This window comes from Nesoenas mayeri (genome assembly GCF_963082525.1).
Source record: "Nesoenas mayeri genome assembly, chromosome: 19".
NCBI classification, from domain to species: domain Eukaryota; kingdom Metazoa; phylum Chordata; class Aves; order Columbiformes; family Columbidae; genus Nesoenas; species Nesoenas mayeri.
The window spans coordinates 10564768-10585610 of record NC_137568.1 but is presented as its reverse complement, the minus strand read 5'-3'; the positions used below and the strand labels follow the sequence as shown (position 1 = coordinate 10585610).

The 20843-nt window shown below is 57.2% G+C and overlaps 1 protein-coding gene across 6 annotated transcripts in view; it reads right to left on the bottom strand.

Annotated features, from left to right (window-relative positions):
- The window catches only part of ARSG (arylsulfatase G), a 39181-nt gene that overhangs the window by 4404 nt on the left and 13934 nt on the right, over positions 1-20843 (bottom strand). For 4 of the 6 annotated variants that reach the window (XM_080356325.1, XM_080356324.1, XM_080356323.1 and 1 more), the window contains exons 2-10: positions 14311-14990; positions 13816-14003; positions 13354-13401; positions 13158-13269; positions 12724-12864; positions 10052-10242; positions 9325-9405; positions 5439-5547; positions 937-1057 (exon numbers count right to left, since the gene is read on the bottom strand). In XM_080356325.1, coding sequence (XP_080212451.1) covers positions 937-1057; positions 5439-5547; positions 9325-9405; positions 10052-10242; positions 12724-12864; positions 13158-13269; positions 13354-13401; positions 13816-14003; positions 14311-14552 — 1233 coding nt within the window. In that variant the 5' untranslated portion in view covers positions 14553-14990. Of the gene's footprint in view, positions 1-936; positions 1058-5438; positions 5548-9324; positions 9406-10051; positions 10243-12723; positions 12865-13157; positions 13270-13353; positions 13402-13815; positions 14004-14310; positions 14991-19208; positions 19355-20843 lie in introns of those variants that run through there. The other 2 variants (XM_080356326.1, XM_080356327.1) reach the window with 2 other exon arrangements.

The following is a 20843-nucleotide window of genomic DNA, read 5'->3' as shown; positions in this document are numbered from 1 at the left end:
ATCATTCCCAAAAAGCATCATTCCCAGCAAACCACTGGTCCCCCCTCCTGGCACCACACACACAAAAGAGGGTTAATCCCAAGGAGTACATTGGAGCGCCCTGGCCGCATCCCATCCGCTTCCCTGTGTTATCTCATGGTTCAGCAGAGGGTTCCATAAATACAAAGCAAATACCAAAACCCTGATGGACACAGAAAGCAAATCCAAGATCCCCACGGGGAGCTGGCTCGTGGTGCTCGCATGAGGGTGGACTTCAAAATCAGGCTTTATCTGCGAGACTGGTATTGAAGTCACTCTTCTATTTTCTTTTCTTTCTGCAAAAATCTTGTGCAACTCTGAGAAAAATACATCGCCATACTGCTTGTTCTGCTAACTGGGTTTTTTAGGCTTAAAGGAGCTGTCAGCAGCTTTTGTATGGGCAGAGCTGAAGGGTACGGACGGGCTGCCCCACTTGAACACCAGTAACATGAATGGTCCCAGCCACAAAACTGGAAGGAGAGCTTTGTTATATCTTTATCTACCAAGATAAATAAAGAGGATACAGCCAGGTCTGAGCCCCTGGGATATTTTGTTCCCCATGCTGGCAATGGGAAATTAGACCCACCATGCTGGGCACCGCGGGGCTGCCGTGGGGACGGGCAAGCCCGAGCCAAGCTGCATGCACAGGCATTTTCACCTCTAATCCCGGATTTATGGACAAAGTGTAAAACAACTCTTTGTTAAGCCAAAAGCCCCTTTATGCCGGTATCCCAAGCCATGGCACAGCGCCCGGCCGGCCCCCTCCTCCGGGCCAGGGGATGATGCTCATGAGGATCTGCACATCCCAGCTCTCCGCCTTTCCATCCCCAATTACCTGTTTTATTAACAGCTCAGGGGTGAAGCGACCTGCTGTCAGAAGGGGGATTGTCACTGGGGGGTGGGGTGGCTGTGCCTTACCTTGTGCCCCACATCCGACCACCCAAAGAGAACCGGGGACACGTCCAAGCCATCGAAGCGCCTGTTCGGGGGCAGCGCCGCCCCAGCCAGGGCCACCAGCGTCGGGAAGATGTCCAGGGTGCTGTGGAAAGAGGTGGGTTTCATCAGAGCAAGGAGCAGAGCACCCTAGAGGGTCCCCCCAACCACACCTGCACCCCACAGCCCCTCGCCTGGTGAACACTCAGTGCCTGGGGGGGCTGAACACTTCCCAGCATCCATCCCAAGAGCTGAGTCTGCAGAAAATGTTAAAACCGGCTTCAAGTAGTGTCTAAACCCCGGCAAGCCCTGGCTTGGCACAGCTCCCACCCTGGTGCCGGCCACTCGCCAGGCACTGGGGGTTCAGCCAGGACCTGCTGCCCCCGCAAACCCCACGCCCGGGGGGCAGGGAGCCCCCCCAGCCTCCCGTCCCACCCCAGGGACACACGGAGCGGGCAGCAGGTCAGGTCACCCTCTGGAGAAAGTGCTGGCACAGGGACTTTTGAAGCCAATGACAGCAGATCCCGCCACCCCAGGAAAATGTGGTCTCGCTTTTGCACGGCACAGCACGAGCCGGCGCGGCCAGAGTGGAAAATGAGAGCGGTGCATCCCACCAAAACCCCCGTCAGCATTTCCACCCAAAACCTCGTGGGGTTTTCAGGGGCCCCAGCCACAAAAGAGCACCTGGGGCTCATCCTTGGTCACTTCCCAGTGTGGGGGGATGCAGGGAAAGAGCGGGTGACCCTGTGTCCCTCGGACTCCGTGGGGATGCAGGGGGACAGTCGCTGCTTTCCTGCCTCTGCCTGTGGCCTCAGGGCCAGAGCTCGGCTGGGTCAGTCGCCCCTCACTGGAGTGTCCCCACAGCACTGGGGGGGCTGAGGATGGAGCAAAGTCATTGCTGAGGTGGGAAAGGGACCACCTGGCTCTGCCACCAGCCCCTTGCACAGCCTGGGCATGGGATTCCCCCTCCATGTGTCACATTGCCCAAGAGGGACAGGGCTCAACTCCAGTGGGACAGGGGACAGCCCCATGTCTGGTCCCCACCCTCCGTGTCCCGCTCCTGCAAGGGACAAGTGTCCGTCCCCTTCGCCACCGCCGAGCGCATCCCTCCCTCTCACAGATGTGGTCGCGGGGTGATCCCACACCTGCCCTGGGGGTGTCCCACGTCCCCAGGGGACAGCGGGATGTCAGCGAAGCCAAGTGACACACCACAGCGCTGGGGACAAGGCCACAGCATGGAAGGTGACGAGCCAGCAGAGCCACCCGTGCTGAGTGACCGATGGGGACTCAGCCGCATCCCATCGGCTGCAAAACCCTCGTGCCGGCAGCTCAGGGGCTCAAAACGTTGGGAGCTCAGTTGGGACAAGGAAAATGCGGAGGGAGGTGACAAATCTGGGTGCCCCAACAGGAGGATACCCATGGTCCTCCCACCGCGTTTCTCCTGCCCGGTGCGTGATGGCAGCTGCGTGAACGGAGAGAGAAAATAGCCCAGGGCTTCAGGGCCCCCAGTTCTCCCCTTGAACGAGTTTTAATTTAGCTGCTAAGAGACGGCAAGAACAAATAAGAACAAACACTGCTGCGAGCGGCCCCGGCCGGCACGCTCACCGAGACGGCCCCGCGGCCAGGCCAGCCGGGAGGCGCCGAAAAGATTCTGGCTCCCCGCTGCGCCCGAGGCAGGGCACATCCCTGCACGCACCTCGCCGGGTCAGCCCAGGTCCCCCCGACACGGCAGGTGCCAGTCAGCACACTCCTGCTCCCATGGGCGCTCAGCACCCTCAGGATCCAGCCCCCTGCACGGTGTGTGCAGATGCTCTCATGGATGCACCGAGCGGCTCCAACACAGGGGAGGGGACCACTGGAAACAGTCACTGAGGTGGGAGGACAACACGATTGAGGGCAGGGGTGGTAGAAGGTCCCCCTGCCTGCAGGTAGATGTAACCCATGGAAAAAGGCATGAAAAAATTGGATTTTGGTCAAAGCTGGCTGGTCCCACCAGCAGGCACATCCTGGAAGCCAAGCTGGGGCAGCTGTGCTTGAAGGAACAGGGGAAGCCACACTGCCACCCCCTGCCCTGGCCAAGAGAAATTTAATAAATTACTAAATAAATGTAATAAATAAAGTCACTCCAGCATCCTGCTGTCACCCCGAGCAGCAAAGGGTTGGGCAGCGCCTGGGGATGGGCAGGTCCCTGCCTGCTGGCACTGAGCATCCTGCTGCCCTGCCCGTCAATGACGGGGTGCAGGGGGGTGCAGGGGGTGCAGGCAGCTGAACCAGCTCTCCCCACACCTGTCGCTTGCCCAACCTGCCCAGCCCCACGCCGCCGGCACAACCAGGGTGGTGCAATTTGTTTCTTCTTCACCACCCCACTGACCTATTTCTTCTGTGCCCTACTTTGGGTTGGGGCAAGGGAGGGCAGGAGCACGGCGGGTGGCTCCGACAATTAAATATAATTAAGAAAAGCCAAGCAAGCAGTTTTCTGCAGAAACCAGCGTGCAGGTGCGGATCCACGGTGATGCATCAGCATTTCTTTCTGGGCACGCTCACCCCTCTGCTCCCTGTGCTTGGGAGGATGGGGAGGGAGAGGTGAGGAGCAGTCCTGGGCAGGCTCTTCTCTCCAGCAAAGGCTGTCGGCATTTTCATAACCCCGGGGGCAGAAGGAGGCTGATACATGGGTTAGTGCCTGTGTTCGCCAGCCCCTGTCCTCCCCGGGGGTCCCACCACGCAGAGCTTTCCCAGCCACATCTGCACAAAGACTTCATTGGTCTTCTCCATCAGCTGGCGGGTCAAGTTCTCAACAGTCTGATTTCATGAGGGCAGCAAGCACCCAAAACAGGACATTCTTGTCCTTCAAGGGATGTCCCCAAGGGTGACTCTAGGTGTAGCAAAAAGCTGCCTGTCCCACAGCACTGTGAGCAGTGAGCAGCCCATGCCCTCTGTGTCTCACTGCATCCCTCTGCATCCCCTTGCATCCACTGCATCCCTCAGCATCCCACTGCATCTTTCTGCATCCCGCTGCATCTCTCCACATCCCCTGCCCAAAAGCTCAGACCAGAGCTGGGGACACAGCGGTGACACCTTTCTGAGCATAAGCCATCACACATGTCCCCCATGCTGGCTCTGCGCTGCCTCCCAAACAGAGGGTTGCCTCTTCTTGATGCCAGAGCATCACCCTGCCCCACGGCCACGCTGGGCTGTACTTGGAAGGACACCAGGTCCCTGGAACTCCTCGGGAGCTGCAAAGCCACTTTCAGAGCCCCCAGCATGCAGCACAACCCGTGCCACCAGCTTTCGACACTTCCAGCGGTCCAACCTGCTGGACCAGAGCTGGGAAATGCAGGAGATAAGGTCTGCGAGGAGATAAAGGGAATGCCGGGGCTGCCCGCACCCCATCCCCTCCTGCCAGTGCTCCAGCTCACACCTGGAACCTTCCCCTACCTGCAAAAATCCAGCTCCAGAGCTGCCCTCGGGCCATGCAAGGAGTACATGGCTCTGGCTTATCTCAGGGACCTCAGAGACACCCAGCACGTCCCAGGGCCACTGGTTGGGACCCGCTTCCAGCAGCTGGGACACCTTCCCAACCCAGCAGCCCCATCAGCCGCAGCATCCTGACCTCCACCAGCATGTCCTTCAAGGGACAAAAGGGGACGGGGCATCCCAGTGCTCTGTCCCCAGCACAGGCTGTGCCCCCAGCGCGGGGTTTGCTGCAAAGAGGGGTGCAAACGCTGCAAGGCACAGCTGCAAGGGCTGCATGCAGAGCTGCAATTGCTGCAATGGGGAGATACAATTGCTCCATGGAGAGCTGCAGTTGCTGCATGGGAGAGATACAATTGCTGCACGGAAACGTGCAATTGCTGCATGCAGATGTGCAAGTGTTGCATGGAGAGGTGCAATGGCTGCATGCAGAGCTGCAACGGCTGCATGCACAGGTGCAATATGACTGCAATAAGGACCCCTCTACGCCACCCCCGCAGTGCAGGTAGGCAATGTACAGGAGGCAGCAGCCCTTCCCCTCCGCTCTTGCCGGAAAGGGCAGAAGCCGCTCACTGCCTCCCAGCCCGGCCGCATCCTGCACCGATTGCAAGCGCCATCTCTCCGTCCAGCCTTTCCCACAACCGCACCCTCCTCCACATAAAGCCATTCACAAACCACAAAGCCTAAGCCTGCTTCTTGGTGGAGAGAGAGAACATCGTCATCTTTTAATTATCGGGAGGCACTTCGGCCGCCGCGGCCAGGAGGCACACGGAGCCCAGCGCCTGCCAATGCCAACCCGCCAGCCTCACAAAAAGCCCTTTCAACGCCTCTTTGCTGAAGCGCTGAGTCTTACGGGCTTGGGAAAGGACAAAAGTGCAGAGCCTGGCACATGGCAGGCACTAAACAGCACAGCATGCCAAAATCCAGATTGTCACCTGATGCGGGGACGGTGGGTCCTTCCAAAAGGGGGTAAAGGGGCCGCCCTTCTCCCCAAATCGATGTGGCCGGGCTCCTACCTGAGCAGAGCGTGGCTCGTGCGCTTGGCAGGGATGCGGCCAGGCCAATACGCCAGCGCCGGCACTCGGTGTCCCCCTTCCCACGTCGTTTGCTTCGCCGAGCTCCCACCTGCAAGAGAAAAGGGCAGCGCTCAGCATCCTGCGGCTGCCCCAGAGCTTCGCATCGACGCCAAAAACTCCCGACTCAGGAGTTTCCCTGGGAAAGGAGCAACTCAGAAGTCAATGACCCAAAGGAGGGTGATTTCACTGGAGATGGAGCTGGGTCAGGGACGGATAAAAGTTTCAGGAGTTTTTAAAAGAGACAGGGAAAGGGGGAAAAGCAAGGGGGGCTCAGTTTGGCATTGCTTTGTGTTTCTCCTCTGCTCCAGTGAGTGATGAGAAACACGGCCGGCTACCAGAGCCACCACATTTCCACCCAGTTTTGATGTCTGGCAAGAATATGGAGCAGGTGGGTAATGTAGGAACTTCTTCCAGGGGTTGCGAATGTCCCTGTGTAGGTGGCTGCAGCCATCCGCATGGCAAAACACAGACAGCCCCCAGCCTGCTGGAAACCTGCTTCGTTAAAAATACCATCCTGCTGATAACCCTCCTGCTGGTTAATTAATGTGTTCAGTTGTTTCCCCGACATCACCCAAAACACCCCTGCTCTGCCCTTGGGTTTGAGATGTCGGGTGCAGGGATGCCGCCCGGTCCTTTCCTCCGCTTGGGATGCTGAGCAACAAAATGGGGATGCTGAGTAACAAAATGGGTGGAAGGGCACTAGAGAGCCTCTGCTTTGGCTGTAGCCCAAAGGGCCCCAGGCAGCTGGGGGAGGAAAGGGCTGGGAATGGGGCAAACAGAAAATCCAACCCGATTCACCGAACAAACTTCCCAGGCGCAGCCTTTGTCCGCCGCCTTTCAGCGTGTGCATGGCAACGGCGCTCGCGCCGAGCCATTTCCTCCGGGCAGAGCCAAGAGAGGATCGAGTCCCCGCTGTGGCACAGCCGCCCCGCACTCCACCGCGTCCCCGTGCCGGTCCCCAGCCCAGCCTGGCCTCTCCGGGAGTCACTGCCCGATGCCGCGGGCATCTGGGCTGATCCTGCGCTCCCAGGCGATGCTGCCGGACCCGCACCACTGGAGCGGAGAAGGACACATATGGTACAGATGCTGCGGTGATGGTGTCGTGAAAAATAGTCCATGAAAAAGGTTTCTGGCCCCACTGCCCGTCCTGGCAGCGCAGGCCAGGCGTGGCTCCAATCTCTCCCACTCCATGCCCAAACTTTTGGTGTTTTCCCCGCAAGCAGTATCTCTTTGGGGATGAAGCGGTGCGACACAGCTGGCAACGGGGGCTCTTGTGGCTGTTGGAAACATAACAGTGCTTCCAGCACGCGTCACGTACGGCTTAAGCAAGGTGCCTCCCATGCCTGCAGACACCCCAGGAAATTACAGCAATTATAGCAATTAATATCAATCCCCATCTCTGCACGTACATTAAATAACTCATCCTCTCATAAGGCTACTGCATTTCAGACACAGGATGGATATTTCCCTCCATCCACCCAAGTACCTCTGGCTGAGCAGGACGTGAACACTTTGGGCAGTAAAAGGGCTGAAACACCCCAAACCCAACCTGGGATGTTTCTCTGGAGCAGGGATGGTGCCATGGGGCTTTCCAGGGAAGCTGAACTGAGCATCCCCGTGCTGGGATGAATCCCTAGTCCTGCTCCTGCCATGCACAGCAGGTTCCCAGCACAGGGATCTCCCAAACCTGCCTCAAAACACACCCAGCATCACATCCACAAAACCTGCATCTCCATTCCGGCCCCCCTATTGCTGGGCTCTTGGCGCAAGGTGGGAGACAGGTTTTTGGGGTGGGCTAGGGCTGCAGGAAGGTCCCCAAGCAGAGAAGGGGGGGCAGCACGCATGAATGTGCTGCTTTCTCCCAGTGAGGACTGACTCTAGTGACCATCCAAAATTAATGGAAAACATCCCTGGAATTTCGGTTGGACCCTAGAAGGAAACGCCAATGTATGTGGAACGTATAGAGCCTGAGCAACCTGTCCTCCCCTGCTCCTCAAAGGGCTTTTCCCTGGTGGGGGATGATACCTCCGGGATGGGATGGGATGGGATGGGATGGGATGGGATGGGACGGGATGGATGGAGTGGGATGGATGGGATGGGGTGGGGTGGGATGGATGGGATGGGATGGGATGGGATGGGGTGGGGTGGGATGGGATGGGATGGGATGGGATGGGATGGGATGGGATGGGATGGGGTGGGGTGGGATGGGATGGGACAAGATGGCTGAGTATCCCACCCACCCAGCACCCACACCAGCGGGTATCAGCTGCACCAGACCAGCCAGCAGCGGACAGTAACACTGGGCTGGCTTTCAAAACATCCGTGCAACAACCAGATGAGATATTTCAGAAGTCATCTTCGGCACCCAGTATTTACAGCCAGCTCCTCCAGCCCTGCCAGCCCTCCCCGGCATCCTGGGGCTCGGGGTGTTTTTACAGGGCAGTGAGAGGCTGGAAAGGGGCCGTGTTTTCTTTCACTTTGTTCCCAAACACTGCACTGCCTGTACCAGCTGCTCCGGCTTGTGACCCTCGGTTGCTCAAGAGCAACCCAGGTCGTCAGTGGGGTTTGTTTACTAAAATTTAGAAAAAAAAATAATTAAAGTTCTGATTTGAGCCCAAGGAAGGGCTCTGGGAACGGGAAAGCCAGCCAGCAAGCCAGCCAGCCCGGCAGCGTTTGCCCAGGGCAGCGGCCGCATCGCCCGGGTGTCAGGAAGCGGAGGAGGAAAGAGGAGCTGGCGGCCGCGGCCCCCCCGTCACCGCTCCCCCCACTGACCCCGGGCAAAGGGGGGAGCCGAGCCCGGCGCGCGTTTACACTGCGTAATACAAGCAGAAGTGGGAAACGCCTGACTCATGTGTGCTTCTGGCCGCCCTGGCTGCTATAAACCCACCGAGCAGATGGCTTGGCCGGAAAAGGAGGAAAAGCAGGGAAAAAAATAAATAACCAAACAGGGGAGAGAAAGAAGAAGAAGAAGAAGAGGAAGAAGAAAAAGAAGAAACATGAAAAAGAGAAAGAAAAAGAAAAAGAGAAAGAAAAAGAAAAAGAAGAAGAAGAAGAAAAAGAAAAAGAAGAAGAAAGAAAAAGAAAAAGAAGAAGAAAAAGAAGAAGAAAAAGAAAAAGAAAAAGAAAAAGAAAAAGAAAAAGAAAAAGAAAAAGAAAAAGAAGAAGAAGAAGAAAAAGAAAAAGAAAAAGAAAAAGAAAAAGAAAAAGAAAAAGAAAAAGAAGAAGAAGAAGAAAAAGAAAAAGAAAAAGAAAAAGAAAAAGAAAAAGAAGAAAAAGAAAAAGAAAAAGAAAAAGAAAAAGAAAAAGAAAAAAGAAAAAGAAAAAGAAAAAGAAAAAGAAAAAGAAAAAGAAAAAGAAAAAGAAAAAGAAAAGAGAAAGAAAGAAGAAAAAGAGGAGAAAAGAGAGAAAAGAGAAGAGAAGAGAAGAGAAGAGAAGAGAAGAGAAGAGAAGAGAAGAGAAGAGAAGAGAAGAGAAGAGAAGAGAAGAGAAGAGAGAGAAGAGAAGAGAGAGAAGAGAAGAGAAGAGAAGAGAAGAGAGAGAAGAGAAGAGAAGAGAAGAGAAGAGAAGAGAAGAGAAGAGAAGAGCCCTGAGCTCTGGGGTAACAGGGACCAGGGCCCCAACCCTGACCCCAGCAGTGATTTTAGGGGAAAACCTGACTGAAAAAGTATCCTGGGGCGTCTTCAAGGCAGCTCAGCCCCGAGCAGCAGCCAGCAGAAAGGCCGAGCGTGAGATGCTCCCCACGTCCCCCTTGCTGGGCAATGAAGGGCTTTGGGAAGCAGCGACCCCCGCCCCAGGGACAGGAGACACCCCCACCCTGCCAGGTCACCTCTCTGCCTCTGCCAGGCCCCCACGAACGGCCCCACGCGTCCTGCCAGCTCACACTTCTGTGCCCAAGGACCATTGTCACCTGCAAGGGAAAGAAATATCCCCATGAGCAACACCGAGGCCAGAGGGCATCTCCACAATGGGGGGATGCGTGAGGACAGGTGACCCCTCCACCCCTCCCTCCCATCCCCGTGACGCTTTCCCACATTAGCAAGAGCAGCGGGTTTATTTATTTTTATTTCTAGAAGTTTATTTCAAAGGGTCGGGGCTGCCCAAGTGCCTGGTGAGGGGCTGGAGCAGAGCTGGGGTGCGAGGGGGTGACACGGCTGCCACCAGCTTAATGAGCAGCGGAGCAGTTCCTGTCCTCATTAGGGAGGCTGCTCAGCCAGAGCGGATTTGGGCTTCTTAATGACTGAGGATTTGCGGTTTAATTAGGCACAGCCCTGCCGGTTCAGCCCCGCGGCCAAACGGGGCGGTGGGGGGAGCAGCCGGCTGAGCGCCCCCAGCACCCCAGGACCCCCATGTCCCCAAGAGACGCCCATGTCCCCACGATGTGACAGCCCTGGGCAGCTCGGCCGCAACTGCTGCTCCCTCCCCATCCCCAGAACAGCCAAGAGCACCAAGGGCAGGGGACAAACAGGGGTCCTGTCCCCCCCACCACCCACACACACCCCGGCTGTGACCCCAAGTGTCACCCCCAGCCACCGCAGCCGCTTTTGCTGCTGTACCTGCGAACCACAGGAGCGTGTGGCCCTTTCCGTGGCTGTCAGCCACCCGCTTTATCTGTCCCACCAGCGCATCCATCTCGCTCAGGGAGGCTCCATAGATACCCCTGCCCGAGTTGGGGGGCGGTGGGGATGACACCCCCAGCGGGACGTGCATATGGGCCAGCGCTAGGTAGAGGAAGAAGGGGCGTCCGCTGCACGGGGAAGAGGGAGAGCATGGTCAGATGCATCGGGGGAGGTGGCAGCAGGTCACCGGGGTGCCTGGGGACACAGAGCGGTGGCCCTGGGAGCCCTGTGGCCACCCCTGCCTCTGCCGCAGCTCCCAGGGGAAAAAACACCCTGTGTGCATCGTCCAAACCCTCCGGGTACCCGCTCCCCTGGCAGGGGGGATGCTTGGCCCAGCATGAGCCACTGTTGTCGGCTGGCCACCCGTTTGGAATGGGCTTGTCCGTTCCTCCATCCCCCGGTGTCCCCCAGGCAGTGCCGAGCCCAACACCCCGCTCAGTGCACCCCTGGCACCCACCCGCCTCCATCCCCTCTTTCACAGGCCCCATTTTGGCCCTTCCTCCCCCTTCCCAGCAAATGCTCAGCCCCCGCCGGTGATTTTGGCAGAGGACGAGCAGCAGAAGATGCTCACGCTGACCACGAGCAGCCCCGGACAGGGACCGCGGCACGTTCGCTCATCGCGCGCTGCCCCACTGCCTGTTTGCTTTTAAATCACTGGAGGATACGTCCTGTTTTCTTGTTTACAGCTAAATTTATCTCCTCCAACGAGTCCCGCTCTTCCTCAGGGACCTCGGAGGGGAAGGGTGGGATGGCGAGCGGCGGGGAGGGGCCGGATCCCAGGGATGTGCCCCAGCCCGGCTCCGGCCGCCCCATCACTTTTAGGGCCCCACCGACGTGCGTTTCAGCATTTCCTTCCTTTACCCGTCACCCACCTGAGGATGGAAAATGAGTAAATCCCACCCCACCCGGAGCTACCGCATCCTTCCCTGGCGGTGCTGGAGCCCTGCGAGGGGCTGTGTCCCCCCGGCACCCACCCCTGCGAAACGCTGGGGGTCAGGGGGTGCTGATGTGCCCCTTGCAAATCCCCATGGCAAAACCTACGTGGCATCTTCCCCTTGGGATGCCAGAGATCCCGGAGCAGGGAAAGCTGATTTCCTCAGTTCACATCTAACCTGGGAGCACCAGGTGAACTCCAGCATCATGACCACAGTGTTCTCATTTGCTTTTTGCATCAACATTTCAGAGTTCTCCCAAAAATTGAGCAAACGTGTAATCAATAACTCGAGACAGATGTCCCTGACTTTCGCTCCCATGTTCATTGCGCTCCAAGTGTCTCAAGCGAAGCCAAGTCTCCCTGTCACGAATTGCTCAACCTTGACACGACTGGTTAAAAAAACACCCAGATGATAAATCCGGTGTTCTTTTGTTGCCCTGTAATGAATGAGTCAGGCAGAGGAAAACTGGAATAAGCCATCAAAGAGGCGAGAAAATGCAGACACCTGCTTAATCCTGTTCTCCGCGAACGCAGATAACCCCCAAATACTACTGGGAGAGTAAAGGCTTTTCCTATTAACCCAGAGCTCGCCCGCTTGGTTTCACTGGGAGTTGAGAGGTTTTTCCTATTAACCCACAGCTCAGCCGCTTGGTTTCACAGCCTGACAGCAGCCCCAGAGCCCGGGGGGCTGGGGGTTTGCATAAGGGTAGGGATGGTGGCAGCTGGGTGCTTGGGTCCCACCAGCCCTGTCACAGACACATCACGATTCTTGGTACCCAAAAGGGGATAAACTATAGGTATTGTGCATGCAAAACATCACCCAGGATTGTAAGGAGCCATTTCTTCACAGACTGCTCCCTGTCCCCATTTACACCCCCAGGACCCCTCACCGCGGCCCTTCCCCGGGTCTGTGTTATCCCGGGATGCAGGCGCAGGATGGGCTCCGACTCGGCTGCCCAGCAGCGCTTCCCCTCCATGCTGCAGCGAGGTGTTTTGCACAGTCACAGCTCATAATCCGCTGATAATGGGGATTAAAATTACACAACTCGTCAGCAAGGCTGCAGGGTTCATGGTGTTGGAGGAGCCACTTTGCTCCTGCGGGAAGAGCACGCCCAGGGACCTGTGTCCTCACAGGGCTGGGGAGGGCAGAGCATGAAGCCCAGGGGTCCCATCCCCAAAATGGAACAACCCCCAGTTTAAATACCTCCAGGTGCAGGTGGCAGGGGGATGGAGGACAGGACAGGGGGATACAGGACAGGGGGATGGAGGACAGGACAGGACAGGACAGGACAGGACAGGACAGGGGAATGGCAACATCTCCCTCCACCCATCCCTGCCAGGCAGGATCTGGCTGCATGTCACCCCCATGAAGAGACACAGCCCAGCTCAAAGGCTTCGACCATCCTTGTAAATGGTGGTTTTTAAAACACATGATGCCTTTAGAGGAGAAGCACCAAAAGGCTTCCACATGAGTGCTGCAGGACACCAGTAACAGCCTTGGTGGCTTCCTCCTCCTCAGTTGGGAAGCCAAACCATGGAGACCCCAGACCTGCTCCCCAGGAACTGCGGAGCATCACCCGTCCCCCGCAGCATCACTCCAATGCAATGCAGGTGTTTGCAGTGACCCATGAGCTCTCCTGGCGCAGGGGACAGGGGACAGCAGGTGACATCTCACCTCGCCCGCCGGATGAACCGCGCCGCCTCCTCTGCGTAGCGCGCTGCCAGGCTGCTGAGGTTGACGGGCTGCTGGACGATGGTGACGTTCTCGAAGAGAGGAAGGGCCACCTCCATGTAACAGTCCTTCCTCAGGATCCTGCTGGGAAGAAGCCACCCACTTGTCACCGGAGCAGGGACCAGCACGGCAGCAGGCACAGCCCAGTTCTCCTGGCTTAGCAGAGAGGTGCAGCCGAGGAGGCGAGCAGAAAGGGGACGATGTCAATGTCCCCGTGGCACAGGGTGCTTGGGGACCAACCCACCTCTCTGACCTGCTGTGGGGTGCACAAGGGGAAAAAAAACGTGTGCACGGAGCATAAGGGGAGGTGACCACAGCAAAGGGCTGAGAATATCAGTGCAAATACCAGCACTTGACCCCACCACGTGCCCCCGTACCTGGCAGGGGTGCCGTGCCGCGGGCAGGGCGGGCAGGGCGGCAGGTTGTAGCCGGGGGTGTCCGTGCACCCCATGTCGTGGCTGTAGGGGATCCCAAAGTAGTAGTCGAAGCCTGAATGACAAGTGAGGGTGTCGGCGGGGACAAGGCAGCCGTAGGATGCTCAGCTCGTCCCATCCCCACCAGTGCAGCCCTTACCGCGGAAGCTGGGGTGATGGTGGCCGTGGTGTCCCAGGTGCCACTTGCCTGCGTGGAAGCCACAGAACATCACGTCAGAGATGAATGCTGCCACCAGCTGTCACCCACAAGGCGCCCGCAGCACCAGGGGCTTTCATCTAGTGACAAGAAAGGCGACTTGTTTGTACTGGCCACATTTCCAGAATGCCCTTTTTTTTTTTTTGCAAAAACTCAGAAAAAATGCATAGGGTATCTCGTGCCTGAGCAAAGCGACCGTCTCCAGCCTTAAAAGGCTCTTTCATGCATTTGTGTTCAGAGGAGGTGACTTTCTAACCCCTCCCAAACAACCAGCTCCATCCTCTGACCTCTGGCACGTGCTCGGTCCCAACAAACGTGCTGATCCGAGAGGGAACGGCAAAACAGCACCTTCACCCCCCCCTCCCGCCTCTCCCCCCCGACGTCCCCTCGGCACGGCGGTGTTACCTATAGCGCCCGTGCTGTACCCAGCCGCCCGCAGGACCTCGGCCAGCGTGGTCTCGTTCAGGGGGAGGCCACCCACCGACGTGACGGCGAAGTTGTGGGTCACCCCGTTGCGCACCCCGAGGCGGCCGGTGAGCAGAGAGGCGCGGGACGGCGAGCAAGTGGAGGTGGCTGAGTGGAAATCCACAAACCTGGGAAACAAAAAGACCCTTCGCTCACAAACTCCTGCACGGTCTAACGCTGCCCCGTCCCGCCCTGCTCCCCGGCATCCATCCCCTTCTGCCCAGGGATGAGGGTCTGGAGCAGAGGGTGAAGCTCATGGGGATGGATGGACCTGCACCCTGAGGTACCGAGCTCTGGCCACCCTCCCTGTGCACCCAAAACCACGTCAGTGAAATCCTGTCACCTGCTGGTCCCCACGGGAGGGAACCCCTTTTGCTGTGGGACACAGCAACCACGGATGTCTGGGGAGGGTGAGGAAGGGGGTACAGACATTACCTTGTCCCCTCAGCTGCCAGCTCATCCAAATGTGGGGTCTCCGTCGTCTCTGCCCAGTTGGCCCCCAGGTCCCCCCAGCCCACATCATCTGCCAGGATGACGATGAAGTTGGGCTGCCCGGACACTGCTGGGGGTGCCCAGAGCCCCACCAGTGCCACCAGCACCAACACCACCCGCGGGGACAAGGTCCCCACAGTGCCACTCCTCCCCTCCCACCCCTGCCAGGACATCGGTGGCTTCATCTTCCCCAAAACTCCCTCCTTTGTGTCCCTGCCGATGCCGTTGTGCCCTCAAAGCGATGCAAATGTCCCCTCCATCTTTCACACCCAGGCACAGCTGATATTCCCGAAATCGGTGCCAGCAAAGGTGTTATTCTTAGAAGTCAAAAAAACACCCTTTGAAGTCCCTGTCACCCTATTTTTAACTTCCCTTCCTTCCTGGTAAATATCTAATTAGCCACCAAACCAAAGTGGTGTTTTTCCCTCGATCAGCAGCAGCTCCTCTGTCCTCGCCGCACCGGGGAGTGTTTGTGTCCGAAAAGCAGCTCTTGCTGTGCAGACCCTGTTCCACAGCTCAGCCAAGCACCGGCCAACCTTGCTTCAGGTGGATAAATAAACAACTGTCGTGGCTCTGGCACCGGCTGTCTGTCCATCCTTCACCTTGCACGGCCACAGCATCCCCTGCGCAAGAGAAAAAAGACGCAATCAGGACCTGCGGCATCAGCCCCGTGCCCCAACACGGGGCAGGACGGCTCATCCAGACATCTGCGCCCCAACACGGGGCAGGACGGCTCATCCAGACACCCAGACTTTGCCTTTGAACTTGTATATTTTGCTGCCTGGCTCATGACGGCTTAACTGGAACGGACTGGAAACAACGACTGACCCTTTTCCACATCCATCGCTGGGGCTGGGATGGTTTCCCGCGGTGCTGTCATCCCCAGGGAGCTAAAGCTCCTTTTTAAATGTATTTCTGCTCACGCTGCCCCACACCTTTGGTGGGTCAGAGCAGGCAGCGCAGCCCCGCGCAGGCTGCAGCCCCATCGGGTACCGGGAGGGAGCTGCTCCCACAGGCAAGAATGCAAAAATGCAGACAAATCCAGAAAGCAATAAAACCCAGAAATACCTGGGCTTACAGGATTAAGCACATATGGCTGCTTAGCGCAGGATTTGGCCTCTGGTGGTGGAGAAGTTCAAGGACAAACACGCCAAAGACCAGTTGTGAAGATGGAGCCATGAAACACAACGTCTTCAGCAAAGGGTTGTGGCCAAAGGGAGATGAAGCTGCAGGGATTTGCCAAAAACCCACCGAGCCCTGCACGAGGAGCTTCGGCACTGGCTGTGGGATGACACAGGGACCTGCACCTGCTTGGGGACGGCCAGGGGACCAGTGGGACCAGCACTGTGACAGACATCCCCAACTGGTACCAGCAGCCTTGCGGAGGAACAGGCTGTGGACGATGCAACTATAGGAGCCAAGCAGGTCAACATCCACTGTGAGGGTGATGAGAGGAGGGAATACTGGAAAACGAAAGAGGACGAGGCAACAGGAGGAAGCAGGAGAGGGAATATGATGAGCCCCATCTGTAGGCCAAGAGGTTTGTAGATGGGAAAGCAAATTATTCCCAGGTTTTGCTGTTCACATCTTAAAAGCTTTGGGCTGCCGCTCAGATCAGCAGCCTCAGGAGTGTCGGCGCAGCACAGCTGTGATCAGGGATGTGACTCCATTCATAATTCATAGCCCAGAGCATCAATTTATAAACTCGAAGCTCTCGGTACATTAATTAACGAGGGTGGGATGCGGTGGGTCGGTGAGGGGCAGCAGAGGCTGCACAGCCCTGCAGGAACAAAGCGCATCAGCCCAGCTCCTGTCCTGCATCCCAACTGTAAACCCACCGCTCATCCTTCATGCCCTGAGCCACCAAACTGCAAGAATAATTGAGATTATGTATCTGGACATGTTTGGTGGTGGCTAAGTCACCTTTCTTTTCCCATGAAAAATTCCCTTTGCAATTTCTTTGGAAAGCCCTTGGGGATTCTCTGGGGATGGGTGCTTGACCAGAGCAGCCTGGCTTTGGTCGCGTATCCCCACTCAGGAGCTGAGCCCAGTTGGACCCAGGAAAGCACAGAACTGAGGCACCAGCTCCATAGGAACAGCGTGGATTAACTCTGGGTGACCCCAGCCCCTTCTCAGCCCTCTGGCCAGGACGCATGCACTGGGGACCCCATCAGCACCCAGAAAAACCAAGTAAAACCCAAGGGAGCCAAACCCTCATATCTCTGTCCTCCCCATTTACTTTGGGGAGGGACGCCGGGATGGCACAACTACCAAAACCAATCAAAACTGTGTCCAAAGGACACTCTCTTCTCTCCAGATTACCAAGGAAAATCATCCAGGGCTGAAATTTATGCATTAGAGTCAGATGAAACTTTTTGATCTCTGATGCTCGGTGGCCGTTTGCAGGAGAGGTGGAACACAGTTCGGGGACAGTGGGACATGCTGTTGAGGCTCCTGCAGAACTGTCCTTGTCCCCAGCAGGTCCAAACCGCAGCGGAGCACGAGGCCACCCCTTGGCATCAACTCCAGCACCTTCTCCTCTGAGCTCCTTGGAAAAAATGCCTCCCCAACCCTTTTTATCTCCAATTCCCAGGCGAATCCAGGCTCTGCCAGCTCTGAACTCATGGCATGTGCTCCGGTGGTGCCAGGGCACTTTTGGGGACTCTCCCTGAGACAAGCCCCGCTCCCCACTCATCGCTGTTCTGGGACCTGCAGCAGCATCCCTGCTTTCCTATCACATTTCTACAGCTATTTTTCCAAAGAATAAGTGACTCAGAAGAGATTCCCCCGGGGGAACACAGCTGTTGTGGCACATCACCAAGCGCAAAATCCTGCACTGGTGGTTACAGCCCCATGAGCTACCTGGGCAGAATCCCAGCAAGGAACTAAAACCTCTGGATAACCAGCACTGGGTTCCTCACCGCACGACGCCGGCATCGCTCGGGCTGGACGCTGCAGCTGGGCTTGAGAGCACGCACCTTGCACCAGGAGCAATTAAACACATACAATAAAATGCATTTTTGCAAGCCAAGACAAGGCGTTCACATAAAGACAGGAGATAAGTCGAAACCAGTTTAGAAAAGCCCCAAAGCTTCTCCAACCAGTGCTGCCCAGGGCACTCCGGGGCTGGCCAGGGGGCAGGCGAGGGCAGATGCCACCAGCGTGGGGATGCCACCGGCCACCGCCGGCTGTGCCACCACCAAGCGGCTGCAGTCGCCCACCCAGCGCTGGGACTATCTGTCATGTATTTATTACACATTAACCAGAAGTTTACAAATCTTGGGGCCAGCACGATCATTTTCACATTTTTCACATTCTTTCACATTTTCACGCCTGCCTGGAGAGCAAAGCAGCAGCCGAAGCCCAGAAAAACCTGCCGCCCTTTGAAGCTGCGCTGAGCCGTCCCCTGCCAGCGTCCGCGGCTCACACCGCGCCCCGGGCGTCACCGCTCTGATCTCCGGCCCAAACCCGCGCCGGCAGCCCCGGCAGGCGTCCCCATCCCGGCTGCCAGGAGATAAGGCCGCAGTGGGTGATGAGAAACTCAAGCCGGACCAGGCACCCACTGTTATCTCAGGACCACCCCGGGGGTTCCCAGCATCACCCCTTGTGCCAGCTGGCGTGGGGAAACTGAGGCAGGAAGCACAAGCGATGGCTCGAGCTGTGTGCTGACCCCACGGTGATGCGGAATTGGGATATGTCCCCACGGCGTGGCTCACAGCGCTGACCCTGAGCCCACGGGGGGATGCTCAGCCACAGCTTGGAAGGGATGGACGCTGGCACATCCCAGCAGGGACAGACAGGCTTTCAGCGGGGAGAAAAAAGCCTCTGTTTTGTTTGCAAATTAACCACGCGTAGGTTTTATGTTTGATTTGAGCATAGCAGGTGCCTCGTGAGGGGTTTATCCATGGGGCAGAGGGTGCTCGAGCTCTGCGCCGGCTCCGTTAGGCCTCCTTGGTCCCAGCATGTTTACCAGCAAAGCTCCATTCTCGGTACAACTGTCCTGATAATGCTCTGAACAGAGTCAAGCCTTTATTCCAGGAAAAGGTTTTCTACTGGGATAGTTTATACTAGTTCCCCTAACAGAATAAGCAGCACCGACAAAAACATACTTCTGCAGATTTACTAGGATTTCTGCCAGCTCCTGAGACAGGAGAATGTTTTTCGCCCATAGAACTGCTGGGTCTTTCAGAGAAAACATTACACATGCCGAGCAGGGCTGGGCGAACCCCGGCAGAATAAATGAACTGGAAGTCCCTGACCCATCCGGCAGCAGAAAGCAGGGGCCCGCGCTCCCTCGCTGTTTTCAGCCCGCCTTGTTTTCTGGTTCCCGGCTGATTTATGCTCACGGACGGGACGCTTGCTCTCCTTTGCTGTGCTGTACAGACCCGCAAACACCGGCCATGCACCGGGCTGGCAGCACTGCAGGAGTCCCTGGGAAGATGGAGAATCAGTCCTGGTGCCAGGCACGGGATGGACCCAGGGTGGATGTGCTGGGGCAAAGTGTCCTGGCAAGACACGGCCAAGCACTATCCAAGTCCAGGCTGCAACAGGGGAAATTCCCCTAAAGTGGGCAAAAAATAAGGAGGAAAAACCATTTCACAGCAGAGCTGGGAAGCCCTGGGCCAGAGAGGCTGCAGCCATCAGCCCCATTTTCCCCTGGGCCCCTCCAACCCCATGGCTCCCCAAAGCCTTATTGCACTTGGAAAGCCCAAAGGAAAGGAATGAGAAGGTGAAGCACAGACAGATGCAAAGTACTGACAAGAAATACCAAGGAGTAAATCGCCTTTGTTTTTTCATGCCAAAGATATTTGCATTCTTGTTTCTCCCCTGGAGGCACAAACCTCTTTTGTTGTCCCACAACCACTTGCACTGTTGCTGCCAGGAAGAATTACAACTCGGGGAGGGCGACCCATTCTCAAGGAGAAGCTTGTGTAGTGGGATATTGGCTCTTCTTCGAGGCCAGACGAGGTGGTCGCCCTTGATCCATACCCGGGAAAGCCAGAACCTCTTGGATGAAAGGGCTTCCTGCAGGACGGGGCGACACAGGGCTCCTCAAAGATACATAGGGTGCAGTCCCCATCGCTCCCCAAGGCCCAGTGCCTGGATTTTGACTTGCTCAGGATGGAACTGAGCTTTCTTGAAGTTACCAAGCGAAAGCAATAGCTAATTTGCCTGATTCGTCAGAAGTTTTCTGAATTTTGCCCCTGCTGCCCTCTAGCCTTACCCGCACCGCCCCACTCGCAACTCCCGTCGTGCCAAAAAATATCAAGAAAAGGGGCTCCTGCCAAATCAAAAGTAGCAGCTCCTGCCAATGGGTGAGGTACTGAAGGGACATTTTAACCTGGGTGGTGTTTCCAGGGGTACAAACCAGAACCACCAGGTTCCAGTTTAAGCCAGCAAACTGCAGTGGGGTCCAGAGCCGGTGCGGGAGGGCAGGTGAGGAGGGGTCTGGTCACCACTCCACGCTGAGCCCTTTGCAAAAGCCACTGACCCCAAGGAACAGCGTGAGGCTCCAGAACCTCCCCGGCAGCACCATACGTGCTCAGCGCACCGAGGCCGGCACCGGGATGCAGCGGTCGCGGTGGCACAGTGAGCTGGGATATGCAGCGCTGTCAGTTTTTCCCTCTTCTTCACTGATTTCAGGGAAATTTAGGGGAAACCCTAAAGAGCTCATCACTTCAATTGCATCCCCCTTTGCTGGGCACTGATGACTGGGGGAAAGACCCTGTGCTCTCCCCCCTCTACCCTTATAAATGGTGAGTTGGTCTTGCCTGCTTTCAGTTTGACTCACAAATCACTGCTTTTGAAGTTCACTACATGAAGAAGACGTTTTCCCCTAAAAATGCAATGTGCGCTGCCGGCAGCGCTGGGGCACAGAGGGGATGGGAGCATCCTCAGTGACGATGCGCAGGGCTTCTGCATGTGCTCGGCCCCATCCCAGCTGCTCCTGCCCCGTTCCCAGTGCCTCACACGACAAACGGGACGGCAGATCCTGCTCTGCTGTGTGTCCCAACCGGGGATGCTCCCGGCACCGCATCCCGCTGCTGCGGGGCTCGAAAGGATGCAGGCGGCCGATGCCAGCCCCGCTGCCCCAAGGGCCTAACGTGTGCCGGGGAACCCTTTGCTCGCACCCCAACTTGCACCATCTTATCCCTTTCCCATAAAGAGATCGAGGCCCTTTCTGCAAACAAAGGGCTTCAAAACTTCGGCACCAAACCGGAGCGCGCTCCGAGAGCCCCCGCCATGGGGAGGGGGAAGCGCCGGGGGGGACCCAAGCCCTCTCACCGAGAGGAGCGCCGGGGGCTCCCCACATCTCCATCCGCCCTTTGCACCGGCCGAGATTTTGCCCCCGCAGTTCTCTCCCCGCTCCCCCACCCCGCGACCCCCGGAGAAGCGGCGCCCTCCTCGCAGCGCGGCCGCGGCTCCGGCTCGGCCGAACCGGCGGGGACCTGCTGTGCCCGGCGCCGCTGCAGCCC